General features: G+C 46.0%; 1 protein-coding gene across 5 annotated transcripts in view; it reads left to right on the top strand.

Moving 5' to 3' along the window:
• The window catches only part of GALNT17 (polypeptide N-acetylgalactosaminyltransferase 17), a 459,638-nt gene that overhangs the window by 63,975 nt on the left and 373,817 nt on the right, over positions 1-21,846 (top strand). The window contains exons 1-2 of one of the 5 annotated variants that reach the window (XM_075905117.1): positions 19,980-20,110; positions 20,787-21,520. The exons of 1 other annotated variant lie outside the window; for it this stretch is intronic. In XM_075905117.1, the coding sequence (XP_075761232.1) occupies positions 21,283-21,520 (238 nt within the window). In that variant the 5' untranslated portion in view covers positions 19,980-20,110; positions 20,787-21,282. 3 more of the 5 variants (XM_075905118.1, XM_075905120.1, XM_075905116.1) reach the window with 3 other exon arrangements.

The raw sequence follows: 21,846 nt of genomic DNA, 5'->3' as shown, positions 1-21,846 counted from the left end.
TTTTGAAAAAGCGGCTTGCTTTTTTGAAAGTTCCACTTGCAGTCTAGATGCTCTTTTTTGAAAGAGGCTTTTTCGAAAATATCTTTCGAAAAAGCCTCTTTCAAAAGAGGCTTGTAGTCTAGACGTAGCCTTGGGGGAGAACCTGGAAATGGTGCTAGAAATCACCGCAACGCCAGGATACAAGATGGCGAAGTGGATGAACTTCCCTTGGGTTGTAGTCAATGTACTTTTTTTAAGTGGCTGTCTGAATAAACCCTTATTGTTGTTGCTTTGATCTTCTCGGGTTCTTTACTCAACAGGACGGCCAATGTGCCTCTCTGCGAAGGGAGAGCGCCAGGTCCCATTTTAGGGTGCTAGTGTGGGATTTAAGAGACCCAGGTTCAATTGCCTGTTCCATCACAGACTTACTGTGTGATCTTCAGCAAGGCTTTTCATCTCTCTCTGCTTCAGCTCTCTCCGCTGTAAAAGTGGGGATAATAGCACTTCCCTCCCTCACCGGGGTGTTATGGGGATAAATACAAAAAGGTGAGAGGATTGTTGGTCTAATAAAAAATTAGCACTATGATAATGGCGGATAGACTTTACGTGCAGCATTGGTTGTTGTCATGTACTGGCTATCTGCCTTCAACTAGAAGGAATTCTTCCTTCCCAAATATTTATCTAAGGCTGTGTCTAGACTGGCCAGTTTTTCCGGAAAATCAGCCACTTTTCCGGAAAAACTTGCCAGCTGTCTACACTGGCCGCTTGAATGTCCAGAAAAGCACTGACGATCTCCTGTAATATCATCTGTGTTTTTCCGGAAATACTATGCTGCTCCCGTTCAGGCAAAAGTCTTTTTCCGAAAGACTTTTGCGCGAAAGGGCCAGTGTAAACAGCATATTGTTTTCCGCAAAAAAGCCCCGATCGCGAAAATGGCAATCGGGGCTTTTTTGCGGAAAACCACGTCTAGATTGGCCCCAGACGCTTTTCCGCAAAAAGTGCTTTTGCGGAAAAGCATCCTGCCAATCTAGACGTGCTTTTCTGAAAATGCTTTTAACGGAAAACTTTTCCGTTAAAAGCATTTTTGGAAATTCATGCCAGTGTAGACGTAGCCTCTGTGTCTAGAAACTGGAATACCCAAAAAAGAGGGTATAAGTCCCGTATTTATGAAGGGAAAAAATTCCAGAGGCAGGGGCTAGGACCCAGAATGCCTGCTCTGCATGTCTTGTGAGTTTTACCACATGGAAGCAATTGGCAACCTAGACTAGTGAGTGGGCCTCATGAGTAGCCCTTCTTCATCTCACTGGGCCACAAGCTTGTCACAACCAAACCAGTCTCCCAGGATAGGGTCGTGTTGCCAACTGCGCTTGTGTTCCTAGAATGAGCTGGGGTGCCGGTTGGAACCATAGCAACAGTTTGATTGGATTCAGGGGGAGCGCACATCTCTGTCAGTCAGTGTTGTGTGTAATTAGCATGCACCTCACTTCGCTTGCTTTCTGCATGTGTCATTTTAGTGTTACCGGTAGGAAAAAACCCCAACATGGATGGAAACCAGCAAAATTTGGCAGCTCTGCATGTGAGCAACAGTGAGTAAAATGTATTGCGGGCCATGCAAGGAACCCCCAAAGGCCAGATGTGGCCCATGGGTCACAGGTTGCCCACCACTGCCGTAGGGACAGCATGCCCAAATGCTCCAAGTACGCCTGTATTTTAGAATAGGTCAGAAATAGTGAAGCGGCATTTTGCACTTACCCAGGCAAAGGCTAACAACTGCTTTAACAATCGGGTCTGTGTTGGTTCAGAACATTGTGTACACAGGCTGGACCTCCCTAGTCCGGCACCCTCGGAACCTGAGCGGTCCCGAACAAGGGAGCTTGCCAGACCAGGGGTGGCTAGACTTCCGGACTCTCTGGGGACTCCCCTCCTGGTCCCACCTGGTTCCCCGGCCCACCTGTATGGGTTCCACTGCTTCACTCTCCCTGGCTGCCAGGGCTCTGCTCTGGCTGCCAGCCTCACTCAGGCTGCCAAGCCCGCTAGTGGGGTTCTGCTCCTGGCTGCTGGCCCATGGGCTGCTGGCTAGGATCCCTGTCCCCAGGCAACTGGCCCCCTGGCCATTGGCAACCCCTGTGGCTGGGGCTCTCTGGTCTAGCAACATCCATGGGCCTGCTGGACCAGAGAGTCCCAGACCAGAGAGGTTCCACCTGTACCGATTTCAGCTAACAGTTGGATTGGCAGTGGCTGTGGCGAGTGGAGCACACGTGCTACCTGGGTGTTGCTTTCACTATAAGTCTGTTGTCAAATCCACTGCAGCAATTCAGACAAAAAGCTAAGAATGTCTGTGAGTGCGGGAGGGAAGAACAGCAACTGAGAGCAAGGGAGCTGGCCTGGTGTCCCATACAATCCCGAAGCAAGGGTGAAACGCATCAGATCTTGAGAGCAGGGATTATTTTGGTGGTTGGGCATGCATAAACCCTCGTTTCATCAAGCAAGATGCGAATTTTGCCAGGTTCTGCACAGCTCTGTTCCCTCACCTCCAGTGACTAGGTTCTCCAGAGTCTTGACCTGATTGGCTTTCGTCAGGTTTCCATTTTCTTCTGACTTTGAATAAACCCGCTGGCAGTAATATAAGGGTTGGATGAGAAAAGACTTGGCATTGGGAGACATCATCAGACTGACAATGTTTTTGTCTGTATCTGCTTTTAATCTCGCTGAGTAACTTCACTAAACAGAAGAAAGTGATTCTGCAAGATCCTACAGGCAAGAGAAGGCTTGGTGATCAAAAGCAAATATTTATCACCACTCTGAGCACTGTTCCCTATAAGGTGAACTTGGGCAGCCACCCAGGAGAGATTATGATGCCACCCTGCTGATTAGCAGAGCACCCACAGCCGGCAGCAAGTGTTTCTACTGGTGGTGCACATCTGCACATGCCTCAGTGCACACAACAAAATGTATTCCACGCACAGCTAACAAAATTAGAGGGAACATCGACTCTGAGGGACTACTCTAAAAGAGTCCTTCCAGCCCTACCAGGAATTGCATGCACAAATTACCTTCTTCAGCTGGTGCTTTGCAAGGTAAAGTACTTTGCAAGACCGCCTAAAGATGGGAAAGTAGCAACAAAGACAGAAAAGCTCAGCACGCAACAGTTGGGGTCAGATCTCTACACCCGCTCAGCTCCCATCTAGGCACCACAATAAGTGGCCAGAGTTTTGAAACAGCTTAGCATTCCGAACCTGAGTAGCAGGAAACTTCCTTTTTCCTATTTTTAGTGTTTTATATATATATATAGTCATATGTATATATAACTACAACATATTAAGTCAGGGGTGGCCAAAAAGTTGTAGAAAAAAAAAGGACTGGCCCTTTAAGAAGGCTTTTTGAGGCTTTTTGGTCTTAGCAGGGTCCTGTCGGTGGCCGCCATATTTGATCCGCCCTTTTGATCCGCAGAGCTCCCCTGCCTCGGAGAGCACAGGGTAGCCGGGAGGCGTGGGCCGTGTTCAGAGGGTGCGTGGGTGGCTTCGCGAGCCTCAGGGGTGGTTTTGTGAGCTGCACTGATGTGAGGGAAGAGCCGCAGGTTGACCACGCCTGTGTTAAGTATTCAAATCTTAATGTACTATGGGTACGTCTAGACTACCGCGTTTTGTCGACGGAAGTTTTGTCGACAGATACGGTCGACAAAACTTCCGTCGACAAAGAGCGTCCAGACACATTGAGTTCTGTCGACAAAGCAAGCTGCTTTGTCGACAGAACTCCGTAGTCTGGACGCAACGTTACAGGCAATAACACCTTCTGTCGACAGAGTTCTGTCGACAGAAGGTGTTATGCCTCGTAAAATGAGGTATACCAGCGTCGACAAACCTGCTGAGTTCTGTCGACGTTATGTCGACAGAACTCAGCAGTAGTGTAGACGCTGGTATAGTTTTGTCGACAAAAGTCCACTTTTGTCGACAAAACTAGGTAGTCTAGACACACCCTAAGTCTTAATATGTTTTATGTTATATTCTGCTAAACCAGTGTTTCTCAGCCAGTGGTACAAGTACCCTCAGGGGTACTCAAGAGATGTCTGAAATTTGGAGAAAACTGAATTTTTGTTTCAAGTTTTACAGCGCTTTATTATTTTTGTACTTTTTATACCCACAAATGTCATCGCCTGCCTGGCTACGATTAAGCTGTTTAAACAAAAGTGTTGCGATGACAGGAAAAAAACGTGGGTGTCTGAAAACTGTAGGTTCTGGGGGTACTTATAATTCTTTTTAAAAGGGGGGTATTTTATAAAAAAAAAGGTTAAGAAACACTGTGCTAAATCATTCTGAGGCAGAAATAGTCTGAGATTCTTGTGGTCATTATTCTGTTTCTAGTTTTGAAGTAGATATGGTACTGTAGTTGAGTAAAATAATGTAATGATCAGCTCTTTTAAAATTGCCTTTGTCTACCCTGGTGTGAGAGTGAGGAATGTGCAGAGATAAGTGTGAAGGCCATCCCTGGACCAGATGCTAGGAGAAGGACCCAACAACCGATCAGCTGTGCCAGAGATTACTGCATATCAAAAGGGAGCAGATCGGCAACCCAGGGGAGCTGAAAATTTATCAACTGGGACAAAACATTTGTGATCGAAACCAGCTTAGCATGGCAAAAGGAACATGAGGGACAACTGGAGATAACAAACATCCATCAGAAAAACAGAATGATGATGCAAAACTCACTGATCCTGATGAAGAAAAACCATTATAAAAGGATAGAAATGTAGCTGTGTTAGTCTGGTGTAGCTGAAACAAAAAACAGGACTATGTAGCACTTTAAAGACTAACAGGATGGTTTATTAGGTGATGAGCTTTCGTGGGCCAGACCCACTTCCTCAGTTCAAACAGTGGAAGAAAATTGTCACAACCATATATACCAAAGGATACAGTTAAAAAATATGTGTTCCTTTTTTTAAATTGTATCCTTTGGTATATATGGTTGTGACAATTTTCTTCCACTATTTGATCTGAGGAAGTGGGTCTGGCCCACGAAAGCTCATCATCTAATAAACCATCTTGTTAGTCTTTAATGTGCTACATAGTCCTGTTTTTTGTTATAAAAGGAGGGCTCCTTTTCCATACGGGCCAGGTTATTCCTGCCATTACCACTGACTGGAACCTTGGTCCGGACCGAAGTGCACCTAGTTCCTCCCACGCACTTAGCCTACTTGGCTGGCAGGCTAATGTGAGCACCAGACTGGTAACTATACCATCATTGGCAGGTGTGTGTATGTGCGTGTGTGTGTCTGTCTGTCTATGTAAGCATATGCTAACTGCTTTGCCATTGTACTTCAGTAAATGCAGCATATTGACTTTCCCCCCTGAAAAGAGCCCATGTGCTTCTTAAAGGCATAAGACATGAGCGCCTTTGAATATCTGGCTCCAGTTGTGGATACTGTAGGCCTGATAATCTGACTTTTGAGAATGTGACTTGCCCAAGGTTACAGAACAACCCAGTGTCTGAGTTCAGAACAGACCCTCGTTGGATGCTGTTGCTCCATTTGAAGAAGCATTGCAGAGGTACATGATATCTATTTATTTATTATCAAAGATGATAAAGTCATTGTGGAGAAGCTAAATGAATTCTTTGCTTCAGTCTTCATGGTTCAGGATATTGGGGAGATTCCCAAATCTGAGCCATTCTTTTTAGGTGACAAATCTAAGGAATTGTCCCAGATTGAGGTGTCATTAGAGGACGCTTTGGAACAAATTGATAAACTTAACAGTAACAAGTCACCGGGACCAGATGGCATTCACCCCAGAGTTCTGAAAGAATTCAAATGGGAAACTGCAGAACTATTAACTGTGGTTTGTATCCTATCCTTTAAATCAGCTTCTGTACCTAGTAACTGGAAAATAGCTAACGTGACGCCAATATTTAAAAAGGGCTCTAGAGGTGATCCTGGCAATCACAGACCAGTAAGTCTAGAGTCAGTACCTGGCAAATTAGTTGAAACTATAGTAAAGAATAAAATTGTCAGACACGTGGATGAATATAATTTCTTGAGGGGAAAGTCAACATTGTTTCTGTAAAGGGAAATCATGTTTTACTGTTCTACTAGAGTTCTTTGAGGGGGTCAACAAACATGAGAACAAAGGGGATCCAGTAGATACAGTGGATTTCCAGAAAGCCTTTGACAAGTGACAAGTGACAAGCTTCATAAATGGCTCTTAAGTAAGTTGTCACGGGATAAGAGGGAACGTCCCCTCATGGATTGATAACTGGTTAAAAGACAGGAAACAAAGGGTAGGAATAAATGGTTAATTTTCAGCGTGGAGAGAGATAAATAGTGGGGTCTCCCAAGGGTCTGTCCTGGGACCCATCCTATTCAACTTTTTTTGATAAATAATCTAGAGAAAGGGGTAAACAGTGAGGGGGCAAAATTTGTAAATGATACCAAACTGCTCAAGATAGGTTGGACATTAGGAAAAAGTTCCTAACTGTAAGGGTGGTCAAACACTGGAATAAATTGCCCAGGGAAGTTGTGGAATCCCCATCTCTGGAGATTTTTAAGAGTAGGTTAGATAAATGTCTATCAGGGATGGTCTAGACAGTATTTGGTCCTGCCATGAGGGCAGGGGACTGAACTCAATGACCTCACAAGGTCCCTTCCAGTCCTAGTATTCTATGATTCTATGATTCTAAGACCAAAGCAGACTGTGAAGAGCTTCAAAAAGATCGCATCAAACTAAGTGATTGGGCAACAAAATGGCAAATGAAATGTAATGTTGATAAATGTAAGGTAATGCACGTTGGAAAAAATAACTCCAACTATACATACAAGATGGTGGGGACTAATTTAGCTACAGCTACTCAAAAGAGAGAGATCTTGGAGTCATTGTGGATAGTTCTCTGAAAACATCCACTCAGTGTGCAGCGGCAGTCAAAAAGCAAATAGAATGTCAGGAATCATTAAAAAAGGGATAGAAAATAAAACAGAGAACATCTTATTGCCTCTCTATAAAACCATGGTACGCCCACATCTTGAATACGGTGTACAGATGTGGTTGCCTCATCTCAAAAAATATATAGGCATTGGAAAAGGTTCAGAAAAGGACAGAAAAAAATATGTAGGGATTTGGAATGGGTCTGATATGAAGAGAGATTAAAAAGACTGCGACTTTTCAGCTTAGAAAAGAGGAAACTAAAGGGGATATGACAGAGGTCTATAAAATCATGACTGGTGTGGACAAAGTGAATAAGGAAAAGTTATTTACTTATTCCCACAACATACAAACTAGGGGTCACCAAATGAAATGAATAGGCAGCAGATTTAAAACAAACAAAAGGAAGTTTTTCTTCACTCAGCGCAGTCAACCTGTGGAACTCCTTGCCAGAGGATGCAGTGAAGACTAGAACTTTAACAGGGTTCAAAAAAGAGCTAGATAGATTCACGAAGGTTATGTCTATCAACAGCTATTAGCCAGGATGGGTAGGAATAGTGTCCTTAGCCTCTGTTTGGAAATTGGTGATGGGGAGGGATCAAGTGATGATTATTTGTTGTGCTCACTCCCTCTGGGGCATTTGGTATTGGCCACTGTCGGCTGACAGGATACTGGGCTAGATGGACCTTGGGTCTGACCCACTGTGGCCATTCCTATGTGCTATGTACGGCTGGTATATGAACATATACACACGACATGACAGGAGGAAATGCAACTCTTTAATTGAATGTAAACAAGCATTTATTTTTCTTGACCTACTTGCATTTCCTAAATCATCAGAACTGCTTTAAAGGATTTCTTGCTGAGATGCAAGCTTCTAGACATTTTTATAGGAAGCATCTTTGAATCCTGTAACAGGAAGTTTCTTTGTGGATCTCATTGAGATGAAATTAGAATGATGCCATTGCTGCAGAAGACTAGTATTTGATGACAATTTCTTGCAATTTACAGTAATTGGGAAGGATTTTATTGGGAAGGATTTAACTTTGTAAGGTTAAAATGATGTATTACTTCCAGATAATCACAGTAGGGTAAAAACTGCCCTTGCATTACTATAGCATAGCTTAAGGAAGAGATCCTTTAATTATTGTATAAAATATCTCATTTTAAAAAATACAGAAGCAAGTTATTCACAACTCCTGCCTACAACACTAGTGGGTAAAAAAAAAATCTAGCAGCCCTACTGAACAGCTGCCAATCTGCAAATTACTCCCTTCATAACTGAGGCAATAACATATGGCAAGCTTTAGTAGATAAGAAGGCAGAATTAAGTATCTGTTTCCCTTTCATATCTGTCCACAGAAGATCAATGCCTAGTCCTTGTCTTTTCCCCACTACATGTCACTGAATGCTCCCACCCAAAGTGGAAGGTTTGCAATTCCTCCCCTCTCTTCTTGCAGCAAATTGCCCCAGCTGCAGTAGACCCAGTGGAATTCTGGATTGGCGCATGCTGCATACTGGGTGTACATGACCTGCATAGGGAGGAGCCCATGTCAGTGCGGACGCAAGACACATCCCCACCAGCTATGCTATGCTAGGGCATTGGGGAAGGCCAGGAAGTAATTCTTCATGCAGCGCAGAGTCAACCTGTGGAACTCCATGCCAGAGGATGTTGTGAAGACCAGGATTCAAAAAAAGAACTAGATAAATTCATGGAGGTTAAGTCCATCAATGCTTATTCGCCAGGATGGGTAGAAATGGTGTCCCTAGCCGCTGCTTGTCAGAGACTGGAAATGAGTGACAGGGGAGGGATCAAATGATGATTCTCTGTTCTGTTCACTCCCTCTGGGGCACCTGGCATTGGCCACTGTGGGCAGACAGGACACTGGGCTAGGTGGACCTTTGGTCTGACCCGGTGTGGCCGTTCTTATGGTACACGGGAGCGTCAGGATCTTGGGGTTGCAATCCTGGCTGTGACATAGCTCTGCTAATCTGCACCTGTGAGAGACGATTTCTCTCCCAGAGCCCTGTGGAGTGCCCCATTGCTAAGCCCATCTGCATAATGGAGGGTAAAATTTGAATATTGGCTGCAATATCTAGAAACCAGCTCTGAGCCCTTTTAAACAGGAAGCTTTTCTGACCAGGAAGGATTTCTTTCTGCACTCCCTATAAAACTATTTCCAGCACTGGCAAAAGAGCTAACAATTCTGTGTTGCTGGAAGGACGAGGGAACAGTTCTGTGTACTTCAACGACATTTCAATTGAGCTCTGACCCTCGTCTCGCTGAAACAGTGGCTGAACTTCCAGTGACATCAGTGGAAGCAGGATTAGGCCTTTAGTGACAGGTGACCCTTCAAAGATGTGATTATACACTGCATGATCAGATCTGCGACTCTGCTGCAAGCCAAGTTAAAGGGAATTTTGCCATTAATGGCACCAGGATCAGATTCTTAGACCAGAAATCTCTGGAGAATTGGTTTTCATGAGGTTTCTGGATTGCTCTACTTTCGGTTGGCTTGGAAATATTGTTCTGCAAAAAGCAGCCTTTCTTGTGAAGGGAGGCAGGATGCTAACCCAGCTCTAGATTCAGTTCTCTCCTCTATTGTACATTTCCTGTGTGACCTTGGGCGAGTCGTTTTCTGACTGTAGCCGCTAGGCCAGACCGCCTCATTGGAGACGGGGTGTAGTTATTCAGCCACAATTCAGTCCACAATTCATCCGTGTGCGGGTTCCTGCACTGCCTCAGCCTTAAAAGCCTTGTGGCTACTGAGCCCTCCAGCTGAGTCACACACGTGTGCATTCACAGCCCCCTTCCAGGGGACATCTCTAACAGAGGCCCATCCCGGTGCGCTCTGCAGTGTCTCTCAGTCTAGTCCAGTCTCAATCAGTTTCCTCTCTGTCTCTTTCCCCACTCGGTAGGAGAGTGGTGCCCCCAGGGCTTCTCCTAGAGACAATGTCCTGAACAGCCCCCCACTGAGCTATCCTTGGTTCTTCCTTGACCTTCTCCCTTCCATATCTGGGCTGCAGCTGCTCTGCCTCTGCTCCTGCAGCTTCTCTTATAGTCCTCTCAGCTCCTGATTGGCCAGTTCCTCTAAACCAGTCAGAGGTGTGCCGCGGAGAACAACAGAGTTTAAAATGGCTGCCCTTAAAGGGGCAGGCAACCTTTTTTTTTTTTTTTGCTCAGTAACCCCCCCCCCCCCCAAACCTTTTTCCTCTCCTACCATTTTTTTTTTTTGCTCAACAAAAAATTGTTGGTGTTCCTCATAAAAAAATTATTGTTTGGTGTTCCTTAATCTTAAAAAGTTTAAGAAACACTGCATGAGTCGCTCTCTAGCCTCCTGAAGGACTTCTCTATGACCGTAGGGCCTAGCCCCATTACACCACCCCATGACAAGGATAAGTGATCTAAAATTACAAAGTGAAATATTTTGAACAGTCTCATAGAACTGTTTCACAAAGTCAAAGCTTGACATGATGACAAATTTGAAAGTTTGGTTTCCTTTATCCCATTGAGGTCCAATCCAGTGTGGGAACGAAACACCTTGCAATATTGGATTGTAAAGAAAGCCTTATTAAAGTTGGTCTCTAAGGAGTCTTCCCTTTCTCAAGTCCATGTGTGCAGGTATTCATCACCCAAGAGTAAAAATCTCTTGAGTTTAAGCCTTCCAGCTTCTTCTCTTTCTCTCACTACAGTAGCAGGTACATCAAGAAAGAAAGATTCTTTGCAGCTAAATCTTTAAAGCTTTGGGGATTCACTTGGTTTCATGCTACAAGCATTCTATTCACATTTTATGAAATTTTAACCAAAGCATGTGACTGTGAACAGCTCATCAAATTATGGCACATTAGTGAAATGGACTAGAAAATGGACAATGTTTTGCATTGTGCTTTTGGCTTGTGAGAGAGGGTGCACAGGCTTTTTGAGACAAAAAACAGAGGTTTCACCTACTTCTGACAATATCTTTAGGGCCCAACACTTCTGAGGTTTCTTCAAAAGGTTTGTAGAGGCTTTCATTTTTCACTCAGATAAGGGATAAAGAAGCTATTTAGAAACGTTGCTGAAAATTGGCCTCAAATTTAATGTTTTTTCTCTTGCTGCTCTCCACATCAGTGTTCCAACTAGAATAAGAAGCAGCTGTGTTACATTATCAGTATATAATTAGAGCACTTGTTCATAGGAAAATGCCGTAGAGCTGAAACTAGTCATGGGAAAGGGTCATCAGTTCTGATGCATCTGCCTCATTGAACTTTGTTTTTTAAAACAAGTTTTGAACCTGGACAATTGGCAGGTACAACAAGAAAATCTTGATCCTCCACAAAACCACATTGCTGCATAACTTCATCAAGTCATGCCAGGGGCGTAATTTCTCAGAGTGTAACAGTGTTATTCTGCAAACTACCCTGTGCCTTCAACTCCTTGTGGTTTTGATGGAAGTTGAGCAGATTTGACATCTTGTAGAAATGTCACATTTTTTAGGACTGAATTCCAAGTCCAATAAAATTTTCAAAAGTCCCCAGGTGGCAGGGGAAATTTGAATCTTCAGCATGGACGGGGAACAGAGCCTTTTGCCAGTCATTACACATGGTAGGGAAGTAGAACTACATTTAAACAGGAACAAGGAATCCTGAGGAGTGAAACAGAAATGCTAGAATGCCAGGTCAAGTGGATTGATAGCAGAAGACCCGACTGTCCTTTTGTAACCCACACATCTAGTATGGTTCACTGTCCCATGCAGTGGCACCTAGACTACAACAGACAAACCCAAGAGACCTCTACAGCATAGTCCGAGAAGTAGCTAGCTTTTAGCTCAAAGGGTAGAAGCTCCCACACTAAGGGTGTGTCTAGACTACCTAGTTTTGTCGACAAAAGTGGACTTTTGTCGACAAAACTATACCAGCGTCTACACTACCGCTGAGTTCTGTCGACATAACGTCGACAGAACTCAGCAGTTTTGTCAACGCTGGTATACCTCATTTTACGAGGCATAACACCTTCTGTCGACAGAACTCTGACGACAGAAGGTGTTATTGCCTGTAACGTTGCGTCCAGACTATGGAGTTCTGTCGACAAAGCAGCTTGCTTTGTCAACAGAACTCAATGTGTCTGGACGCTCTTTGTCGACGGAAGTTTTGTCGACAGTATCTGTCGACAAAACTTCCGTCGACAAAACGCGGTAGTCTAGACGTACCCTAAGCTCCAGAGATCCCAGGTTCAAATCCACCTGGTAGTGGTAAGCGTGGGCTAAGTGGCGGTTACACTTTCACTTACAGTAATGAAATTAAACTGTTGTGTCAAATTGACATGCAGGGAGCCAGTTATAACCGCCTTTTTCACACTTATGTCCCGGGATCTGGTTAGAGCGGACTGGAGTCAGCTCTAACCTGTGCAAGATGACAACAGGGACCATTCCCAGTGGATCCTTCACCAACTGGAGAACAGACTGCTCTGGCCTCTTTTCCTTCTCATCACTCTGTTCCTGAGGGGGTACGTGAACTAGGCTCTGTGCCTTTCTGGGAACTCCCGAAGGGTATGTCTACACAGCAAAGTTATTTCGAAATAACTTTCCTAGCATCTACACAGTCAAACCGCTAATTCGAAATTAATTTGAAATAGCTGAGGGCTTATTTTGAATTTGGTAAACCTCATTCCATGAGGAATAACGCCAAATTCGAAATAGCTATTTCGAAATAAGTGCTGTGTAGACACTTATATCGAAATAGGGGGCCTCCAGCCTTTCCAGGGGGCCCTGGTGGACACTCCAGCCTCAACCAAAAACACTCCTCTCCCTCCCCTGCTCCCCGGAGCCCTTAAAGGGGTTGACTTTGGCCACAGTGCCTGTGCCAGCTCCAAGCCTGCCCGCCCAGAGCCAGCAGTCACTGCCCCTGACCCAGTGGCTCCAAAACATGAGCCAGCAAGCCACTGGCAGCCAGCCCTCCACCGCTCCCCAGGAGCAGTCTGCCAGCTCCCAGGAGCCTGCCAGGGCCTGGAGAAGGCGGGTACCTTCCTGGTCCAGGGTGGAGATCATGGACCTTATTCAGGTTTGAGGAGATGCTCCCAATGTCCATGATCTCTGCACTAGATGGAGGAACACGGTCATCTATGGCAGGATAGCTGCCAGCCTGGCCACCAAAGGCCACATGAGAACCCAGGAGCAGGTTCACATGAAAATCAAGTTGGTCTGGCGAACCCCCCAACCCTGAGCTTCCCCTCTTCCTTGTTCCCCTTGCTTCCCCCTTCCAGCTCCCTCCTCCCACGTTTCCCCCTCCCCTCTCCCACCCTTTCTTCTCCCCTCTCCTGCCTCCTTTCCCCAGTCTCACCAGAGTTTCATTCTCACTTCCCTCCCCCCAGTTTTGTTAAATAAAGAGAGTTTGTGTTCATGGGTTTGTGTTAGGACTGGTCCTGCGTAGGGCAGGGGACTGGATTTGATGGCCTTCTAAGGTCTCTTCCAGCTCTATGGTTCTATGATTCTAAGAAAATATGTGTATTTTATTTGACATCAGGAAGGGGGGTTAGAGAGGGGTAAGTAAAAGGATGTGAGGGAGGAATGAGGCACAAGCCCCCAGTGGGGCAGTCCAGGGAGTCTCTTAGTGCTCCTCAGGGTGGAAGCTCTCCCGCAGGGCCTCCTGGATACTGACAGTCCCCTGATGGACCTCCCTGATGGCAGCCTTCAGATAGTGCAGCCAGGCTCGCAGCAACGCATCCACAAGAAGCACCAGAGTGCCCAGGGGCAGCTCTGGCTCCATGTTGCAGAGTGCTGTGGTGTCCTGAGTGAGGGCAACCAGAGCATACAGAGACAAAATGCTTTGCTGTCCTCATCGAGGTAGGCAAGCAAGCAGGGAAAGCTGAGAAAGGTGGTGGTGGTGGGACCTTTAAGCACAGGCCTCAGATAGCCTCAGGCAGCAGCCACACAAAGTAACTCCTGACCTGATGCCCTGCCGGACCTGGTTCCGGCCAGCCTTAAATGCGATTCAGCATCCACTCATTGTGGACGTGCTATTTCGAAATAGCAAAACGCTATTTCGAAATGCATTTTGTGTGTAGATGCATTATTTTGAAATAACTTATTTCAAATTAACTATTTCGAAATAAGATATTTTGAAATAATGCTGTAGTGTAGACATACCCTAATGTTGATGGAATCTCCAGCAACTGACTCCAGGACAACCTTTGCACCCTAAACAGGGGCGAGCTTCCATGGAGTTCCTTCCCATTGATGACCCTGCCATCAAGAGGACAAGCAAGGCTGCATAAACTCAGAAAGCCAAGTTACTTTGCCAAAACTCTTGGGCTGTGTCTAGACTGGCCAGTTTTTACGGAAAATCAGCCACTTTTCCGGAAAAACTTGCCAGCTGTCTACACTGGCCGCTTGAATTTCCGCAAAAGCACTGACTTCCTACTGTAAGAAATCAGTGCTTTTTGTGGAAATCAGTGCGCAAAACTTTTGCGCAAAAGGGCCAGTGTAGACAGCTGAGATTTGTTTTCCGCAAAAAAGCCCCAATCGCGAAAATGGCGATCGGGGCTTTTTTGCGGAAAAGCGCGTCTAGATTGGCCACAGACGCTTTTCCGCAAAAAGTGCTTTTATGGAAAAGCGTCCGTGCCAATCTAGAAGCTCTGTTCCAAAAATGCTTTTAACGGAAAACTTTTCAGTTAAAAGCATCTGCGGAAAATCATGCCAGTCTAGAGGTAGCCTTGAAGCAACAGTGCTCATGGCATTCAAGGAGCAGAGCTTTTAGCTAAGTTAGTTATATCAATAATTGAGGAATGATGGTTTGGGGGATTTTTTTTGTCAGCTACAGGGAAGAGATTAATTTTGCCAGCAGGTAAAGTGCTATTGACTTTGATACCCTAGTGTGTTATGCACAAATGGAGTTTTTCCTGTGTATTGGAGACACTGATTGGCCGTCTGTCCTCATGAATGGCAAATGTTTCTTTGTTCCACTTCTTCTTTGCTCTGAACATTTTTTTATGTAGCACATTCTAGGAAGAAAAATAGAAATGGGCAAAGAGAGAAAAACAAAGCTATGACTGGAATTTATCTCATCCCCATGTGAACCAACACTCTAAATTAGTGGAATTATCATGGTAGATGTTTTCAGGTTTTCCCCACCTGTAGAAAATTCCTACCTTGTATTTGGAGAATTTCCATAGGTGTTTTATAAATTGTATCTTATTAATGTAGAATTGGCTTGTTATCCACACTTAAAGTATCCTTTGTGTGCACATGGTATTTTTCTTCTAGAATTTCATGCCACAAAGCATAACCTTTTTGATCTCTTATAATCTTATATGGCACCTTCCTCTATATGGCTATGTCTAGATTACAGAGTTCTATTGAAGAAAGATATGCAAATTGCGAACCATAATTTGCATATCTTTTTCCATTTTTTTTCCCCAGAAAAGGCTTTTGCAAAATTTGGCCCATCTACACGAGGCCAAATTTTAAAAAAACCTTCTCTTTCGGAACATCCCTTATTTTTCATACAATGAGGAATACAGGCATGCGGAAAGAACGTGTCTGCTTTTTCAGGGAAACTGTTCCCCAAAAAAGCTGAAGTGTTTCTTGGATGCAGCAAAGCTGCGCAGTGTAGCCATAACCTATGCTTCAGTGGCCTTTTTTCATTATCATCAGTTAATCACAGATGATGGCACTTTATTGTATGTCAGCAGAGTTTTGAAGTCCTGGAGAGAGGTGATCTCTTTTCCTTCCTCTTTACTTTTCTTCTCCTTTACTTTTCTTCTTTTTAAAAAAAGAAACAGGAAATTCCCTTAAAAAATAAAGTATGAAGAGCATATGAAGGCGGTCTAGTTAATTCTATATGCTACTGCATGTGCATTCCTAAATTCTTGAAAGAGCACATTATATTCAATAATAATAATAAATTACGAGACAATTTTGTGCATCTTTTTCTACATGTGTAGCTTGTTATATTACCATGCATTACCCATGTACGCTACACAAACTCTTACTGGAGCTGGGGGTGCTGGAAATGTCCTGGAAGTGCCGGGCTACACAACATGGGCGGTGGCTTGCGTTAGATCGACTGCAGGACCTGAGAGGTTGGGAGTGTAACTATGATTCACTATGCAAGGAGAGAAGACAAACACTAATCCCCTTTCCCCACAATGAACTGAACACAGGCTTCCCTTGTTAGCTCCTGTCGGTAGACTTTTCTGTGAGGAAGCAATCTAGCAGTAGAAATGAAGAAGCTGAGCAGAATATTCTTAGAAAAGCAAGTTATTCTGCAACAAACTCTTTGCACTAGAACCTAAGAGTTTTTTGTATTCCAGTGGCAGAATTTTCAGCTAGACAACTCTTCTAGCAGTAATCAAACTATTGAATATTCATGTTGTAGTGGAATTTTGTTTTCATAGAAATTAAGAATTTACATTTTACTTTTGAAAACATTAACAGCATTAAGGCCCTATTGTGAGCTGTGTGTCCATTTTCTTTTAAACCTAAGCTTTTATTTTGGAGGTTTTATCATTCAAACTATTTTGCTCCATATATATAATGCAACTATGTTTATTTGAGTGAGAATTCTGTGCGGTGAAGACCTAGTAGAATCGATAGGGTACTAAGTTTCTAAGACTAAATCCCATCTTTCAAAAAGCAGCAGTTAAAAATATGTGGGTAAATAGGACATTTTCTCTCTTATGCCGCTTTTCTTTTTAGTAAACAATTCTACCAGCTCAAATTATTATGATTTGAATAAGTACATTTAACTGCTGGAGGGAGGTGCTTGGATTGACAGCTCTGGAAATGGAAGTCTCCTGTTTCTTAGAATCAAAGAATCATAAAATACTAGAACTGGAGGGACCTCAAGAGGTCATCAAGTCCAGTCCCCTGCCCTCACAGCAGGACCAAGCACAGTCTAGAGATCATCCCTGATAGATGTCTGTCTAACCTGCTCTTAAATATCTCCAGTGATGGAGATTCCACAACCTCCCAAGGCAATTTATCCCAGTGTTTAACCACCCTGACAATTAGGAAGTTTTTCCTAATGTCCAACCTAAACCTCCCTTGTTGCAGTTTAAGCCCATTGCTTCTTGTCCTATTGTCAGAGGCAAAGGAGAATATTTTTTCTCCCTCCTCCTTATAACACCCTTTTATATACTTGCAAACAGGTATAATGTCCCCTCTCAAGTCTTCTCTTTTCTAAACTAAACAAACCCAGTTCTTTCAGTCTTCCTTCATAGCTCATGCTTTGTAGGCCTTTAATAATTTTTGTTGCTCTTCTCTGGATCTTCTCTGATTTTTCCACATCTTCCTTGAAACGTGGTGCCCAGAACTGGACACAGTATTCAGAGTAGAGCGGAAGAATGACTTCTCATGTCTTGCTCATAGCACTCCTATTAATGCATCCCAGAATCATGTTTGCTTTTTTTGTACACTGATTCATATTTAGCTTGTGGTACACTATGACTCCTAGATCCCTTTCTGCAGTACTCCTTCTTAGATAGTCGCTTCCCATTCTGTACATGTGACACGCAGTGTTCCTTCCTAAGTGGAGCACTTTGCATTTGTCCTTATTAAATTTCATCCTATTTATCTCAGGCCATTTCTCTATTGTGTTCTGATCATTTTGAATTATGACCCTATACCCCAAAGCTGTCGCAACCCCTCCCAGCTGGGTATCATCTGCAAACTTAATAGGCCTACTCTCTATGCCATCATCTAAATCAGTGATGAAGATACTGAACTGAACTGGCCCCAGAACTGACCCATGTGGAACCCCACTCGTAATGCCCTTCCAGCATGATTGTGAACCGTTAGCTGTTAACCATTCTCAGAGTAGTTATTATCCAGCCTTTTTCACATATGAGGAAAAAAATGAGCAGAAGCAATGTAGACTTTCTCACATATTCTTGCAAATCTCCCTTAATTGTTGTCTGAAAAAGGTTGAGTAGTTTACTTTTCTTGGCAAACACAGTACCCACATCTTAGCTTGTCTGGTGAAACTCTCCATAAGGGTGTGAATGGTGGAAATGGATTTTGTGTTGTGGACACGTGAACACTGGAAACTTGCCGAGGGACCATTTCAGGCAGGCTGTTGCAAAGTTTGGTCATTTATCAACCTGACATTGGATTTGAACCAGAGAGGCACCATTATAAATCATCTGAAATGCCAAGTCTCCTGGTGTGTGTGTGTGCGCGCGCGTGTATGGGTGTATTTGGGGAGAGGGGGGTATTTTCAAAGTAAATCCAATCTGCCCATCTCTACTTTGACACTGTGCTTCAACTTGGATTTGAATTTCTGCTGCATTTTATACGGTGCTTCCTCTGAAAATAAAGCTTCATAATGACACATTATGATGGATCAGTCATGACAGCTGTAACTCTAGGGGGACTGTCCTCTTAAGAGTCCATGATGTGGGGTTATAATATGGCATCTTATATAAGTTTTACAGTGGGAATAGTTTACCCCTTCCCCTGTCCTCCAGGGATTTATTTCAAACCCATCCCATCTTCCATCTGAAAATGTGATCATGTGTAGTGCCAGGGTCTCCAGCGCTAGGGACTAGTGGGCAAGTGTCCATATTGCAAAATCCACTATTCCAGTCAATATCCTCCCTGGCTTTCCCCCAGGAAGGGGAACATAACGTCATAGAAATGTTGAGCAGGGTGGGGCCTCCGGAGGTGTCTAATCCACTCCCCTGTTCTGAGGCAGAATCATGGAGCTCTGAAGACTGAACAACTCTCTCCAGATGTGGATCAGGGGTTGTGACGTAGTGGGGGTACCTGGCTGGTTTCTATGCGGCTGGCTCTGGGGTAACCCCCACTGGCTGCCGTGGGTACCACGACCCAGCAAAACAGGATGAGTCACTATGCAAAGGGATCTCTCAACCAGTATGGCCAGACACCCCCCATGGAGAGGAACAAAGGAAGGTGGAATGCTGCCCTGGCTGGGGGGCAGGGCTGGAAGAGTGTTGGTTAGTTGCTGTCTGGGAGCATGGAGGAGACAGCCTAGGGAAAGGGGCTGGAGTTTAGGGGCCCAGTCTCCCCCATCTCAAGGGGGCCTGAGGCATCCTAGCCCAGCTCTGTGACCAGATTACATCTGTGCTGTGCTGTATCCTAGAGAGGCAATAAACTTCCTCTATTCCACCGGCTGGTGCAGTCTGTTTGTGCCATTTCGGGGTGCAAGAGACGGGGGACCCCCAACGCGCTGTCACAGGGGTCATCAGATTAACAACACAGAAAGCTTTTTTTTAAAGGTAAATTTGTGTGTGCACTCACGTGGTTTCCCCCAGTCTCTCACTACATATCATTTTGCTGGTATTATATCATTTTGTGTTATGTTAATCTAAGATGATTTTTTTATTATGAGGATCGGACTGCGTTGGGTCACTTGTTTCTAATTAGGACAAGGTAAGGAAGAGAAAGGGATGCATCAGACTGAGAAAGTTTCTCATCTCTTTACCAAACGCTGGCTGGTTATAAAATATAGACCCTGGCGCACATCTTCAGGTCTGCCTCTCTGTAAAGAGAAAACGCATGAGCTCAGAGTTCAGTATAAAATCATAGAACTGGAAGAGACCTCAGAAGGTCACCAGCCTCTATCTGGCTCCAACCTTCAGTTGTTCTGGATAAGTGTCGATCAGTTGATTTCAATGGAGCTACGCCAATGGAGGATCTGGCCCGTGTAGATTTTGAACGTGGATTAATTCAGTTTGCTTGTTGCAGGACAGTATTTTAAAAATGTGTTTGTTCCCATATCTGCCTGGCATTTGAAGGACTTTGGGGGCAGGTGCTGCTGTTTGTAGCTTTAAAGCCAAATCTAATCTCCAGCTGGCCAGTGCTCTGCAGATTATTTTTAAGAAAAAAAAGGAAGAAGAGTCACCCCCTTCTAACTAAGGAGAAGTCTTGTGGTACCTTATAGACTAACAGATTTATTGGAGCATAGGCTTTCCTGGGCAAACAAGTGGGTCTTTGCCCACGAAAGCTTATGGTCCAATAAATCTGTTAGACTATAAAATGCCAGGGGATTTCTCGTTGTTTATGCAGATTCAGACTCACACAGCTCCCCCTCCGTTACTCCTCCCCTTCTAAGTGTGCATTAAAAGGAAATGCAAAGGTCTAAAGCTGGAAAAAGCAAAGGGAATTGCACGGAGTGGAGCTGGCTGGCTGGAGAACTGGTCACTTCTGGTGCCTCGGCTTGAAGTGCTGCTGTGGAGGAACCTCAACCGTGCCTCAGTTTCCCCGACTCTGCTCGTCTCCCGGGATGTATGTTTGTCTCGGGGGAAGGCAAGGGCAGGGCCAGCCTTGATTCCGAAACCGCGTCTGTGCTAGCTCTCCAGCCGCCGGCACAGCCAGACAGGCGGACACCCCCGCTCTCCCCGCCGCCCGCAGGCTCCCGCGGGCCGGTAGAGTTCAGCCCGGCCACCCATCCCCTTCCTCCAGCCCAGATTTTCCATGCAGCCCGGGCGCAGGCATGCAGCGGGGATTCAGGCACACGGGAGGGATGGTCTCCGCATCAGCCCACAGCCATGGCAATCCGGAGGCGAGAGCGAGCCGCGGCTCCACGCACCGGCCCCCGAGGCTGCCCTGGACCGGAGTAGCCGCAGCCACCATGCCCCGATCGCTCTCGCCGGGCCCCACGCACGCCCCGCCCGCCGGCCGGAGGAGGAGGATGCTCCGGGCGCAGCGGTGCTGAGGTCCGCGGGGGGAGGGGGGGTCCCCGTTTTCCTCTCGGGGCGCGCGGCGGATTTGGAGAGGGGCGCGGCGGATTTGGAGAGGGGCGCGGCGGATTTGGAGAGGGGCGCGTTTGCCGCAGCGCCGGGCTCCCGGCGGGACGGGGGGTGGCTCCGGGGCGGGCGGGCGGCGGCGGCAGCGGGGCGGGGGGATGCGTGGGCCCCCCCCCTCCTCCTCCGGTCCTGACGGTCTCTCTCTGGATCCGCAGCGGAGCCCGAAGTGGCGCAGAAGCGGCGCAAGGCGGCGAGCGACTCCTGGCCGGGCGCGCCCCGGGAAGCGCGGGGCCAACTCCCGCGGCCGCGGGCTCCTGCCCCCAGCCCCGCAGGGACGCGGCGTGGAGCGAGGATGGGGCGGGCGGCCCCCCGGGAAACCCGCCGCCGCGGGCGCCTGAGCCGGGCGTGAAGTTGCTCCGGCAGCCTCCAAGAGGACTTGCGGCCCAGCCTCGCTCCTCCCCAGACGCCGCCCGCTGGGATCCCCATCGCTCCTGCACCTGCTCGCCCCGTCCGCCAGCACCCACCGGTCCCTCCCCGCTGCGCCCAGCTCGGATGCTGTGACCGGGGCGTGAGACGGCTCCCGGGCAGGTGGGATGCGCTCCCACCTGCGGCCGCCTCCCACGCCAGCCACCTTGGCATATCTAGCCAGGAGGCGCCACGCTCTGCCTCATTTGCCAAGCCGCAGCTGAAGTGGCCACGCTCCGGAGTTTGATGGCTTCTTTGAGGAGAGTCAAAGTCCTGCTGGTGTTAAACTTGATTGCGGTGGCTGGCTTTGTCCTCTTTCTGGCTAAGTGTAGACCCATCACTGTCAAGAGTGGGGATTCCTTCCATGAAATCCATCCCAGGGCAGAAGTGGCCAACTTGACCGCCCATGGCAGCAGTCCTATTCAGGATGCAGTCCTGAAAAGGCTCTCCCTTCTAGAAGATATAGTCTACAGGCAGCTAAATGGTAGGAATAGCTGTCATTCTATTAATACCTTGTGGGCACAGACATCCTTGGCACTAGCTATATTTAAAATAGAGACTCAAGATCCTTGAAGTTAGCAAAAGTAGAAAGCCACTTTTCGGTGTCCTCATGCAAGCTGTGTCTTTAGCAGATACATCGGGGCAAATGAATCAGTTTAGTCACTAATTTCTGAGCTATGTTTGTGTCTTAAAAGATTGCATGTACTTTGCACTGAAAGGGAAGAATGTGTAATAACATAATGCTGGCTCTCTGCTTTGTTGTTCTCGTCAGGAAATTATACCATCATGACTTTTTCCTCAGGAGATCAG

Source organism: Pelodiscus sinensis, chromosome 21 (assembly GCF_049634645.1).
Source record: "Pelodiscus sinensis isolate JC-2024 chromosome 21, ASM4963464v1, whole genome shotgun sequence".
In the NCBI taxonomy this organism is placed as follows: domain Eukaryota; kingdom Metazoa; phylum Chordata; order Testudines; family Trionychidae; genus Pelodiscus; species Pelodiscus sinensis.
This window is presented reverse-complemented; position numbering and strand designations above follow the sequence as displayed.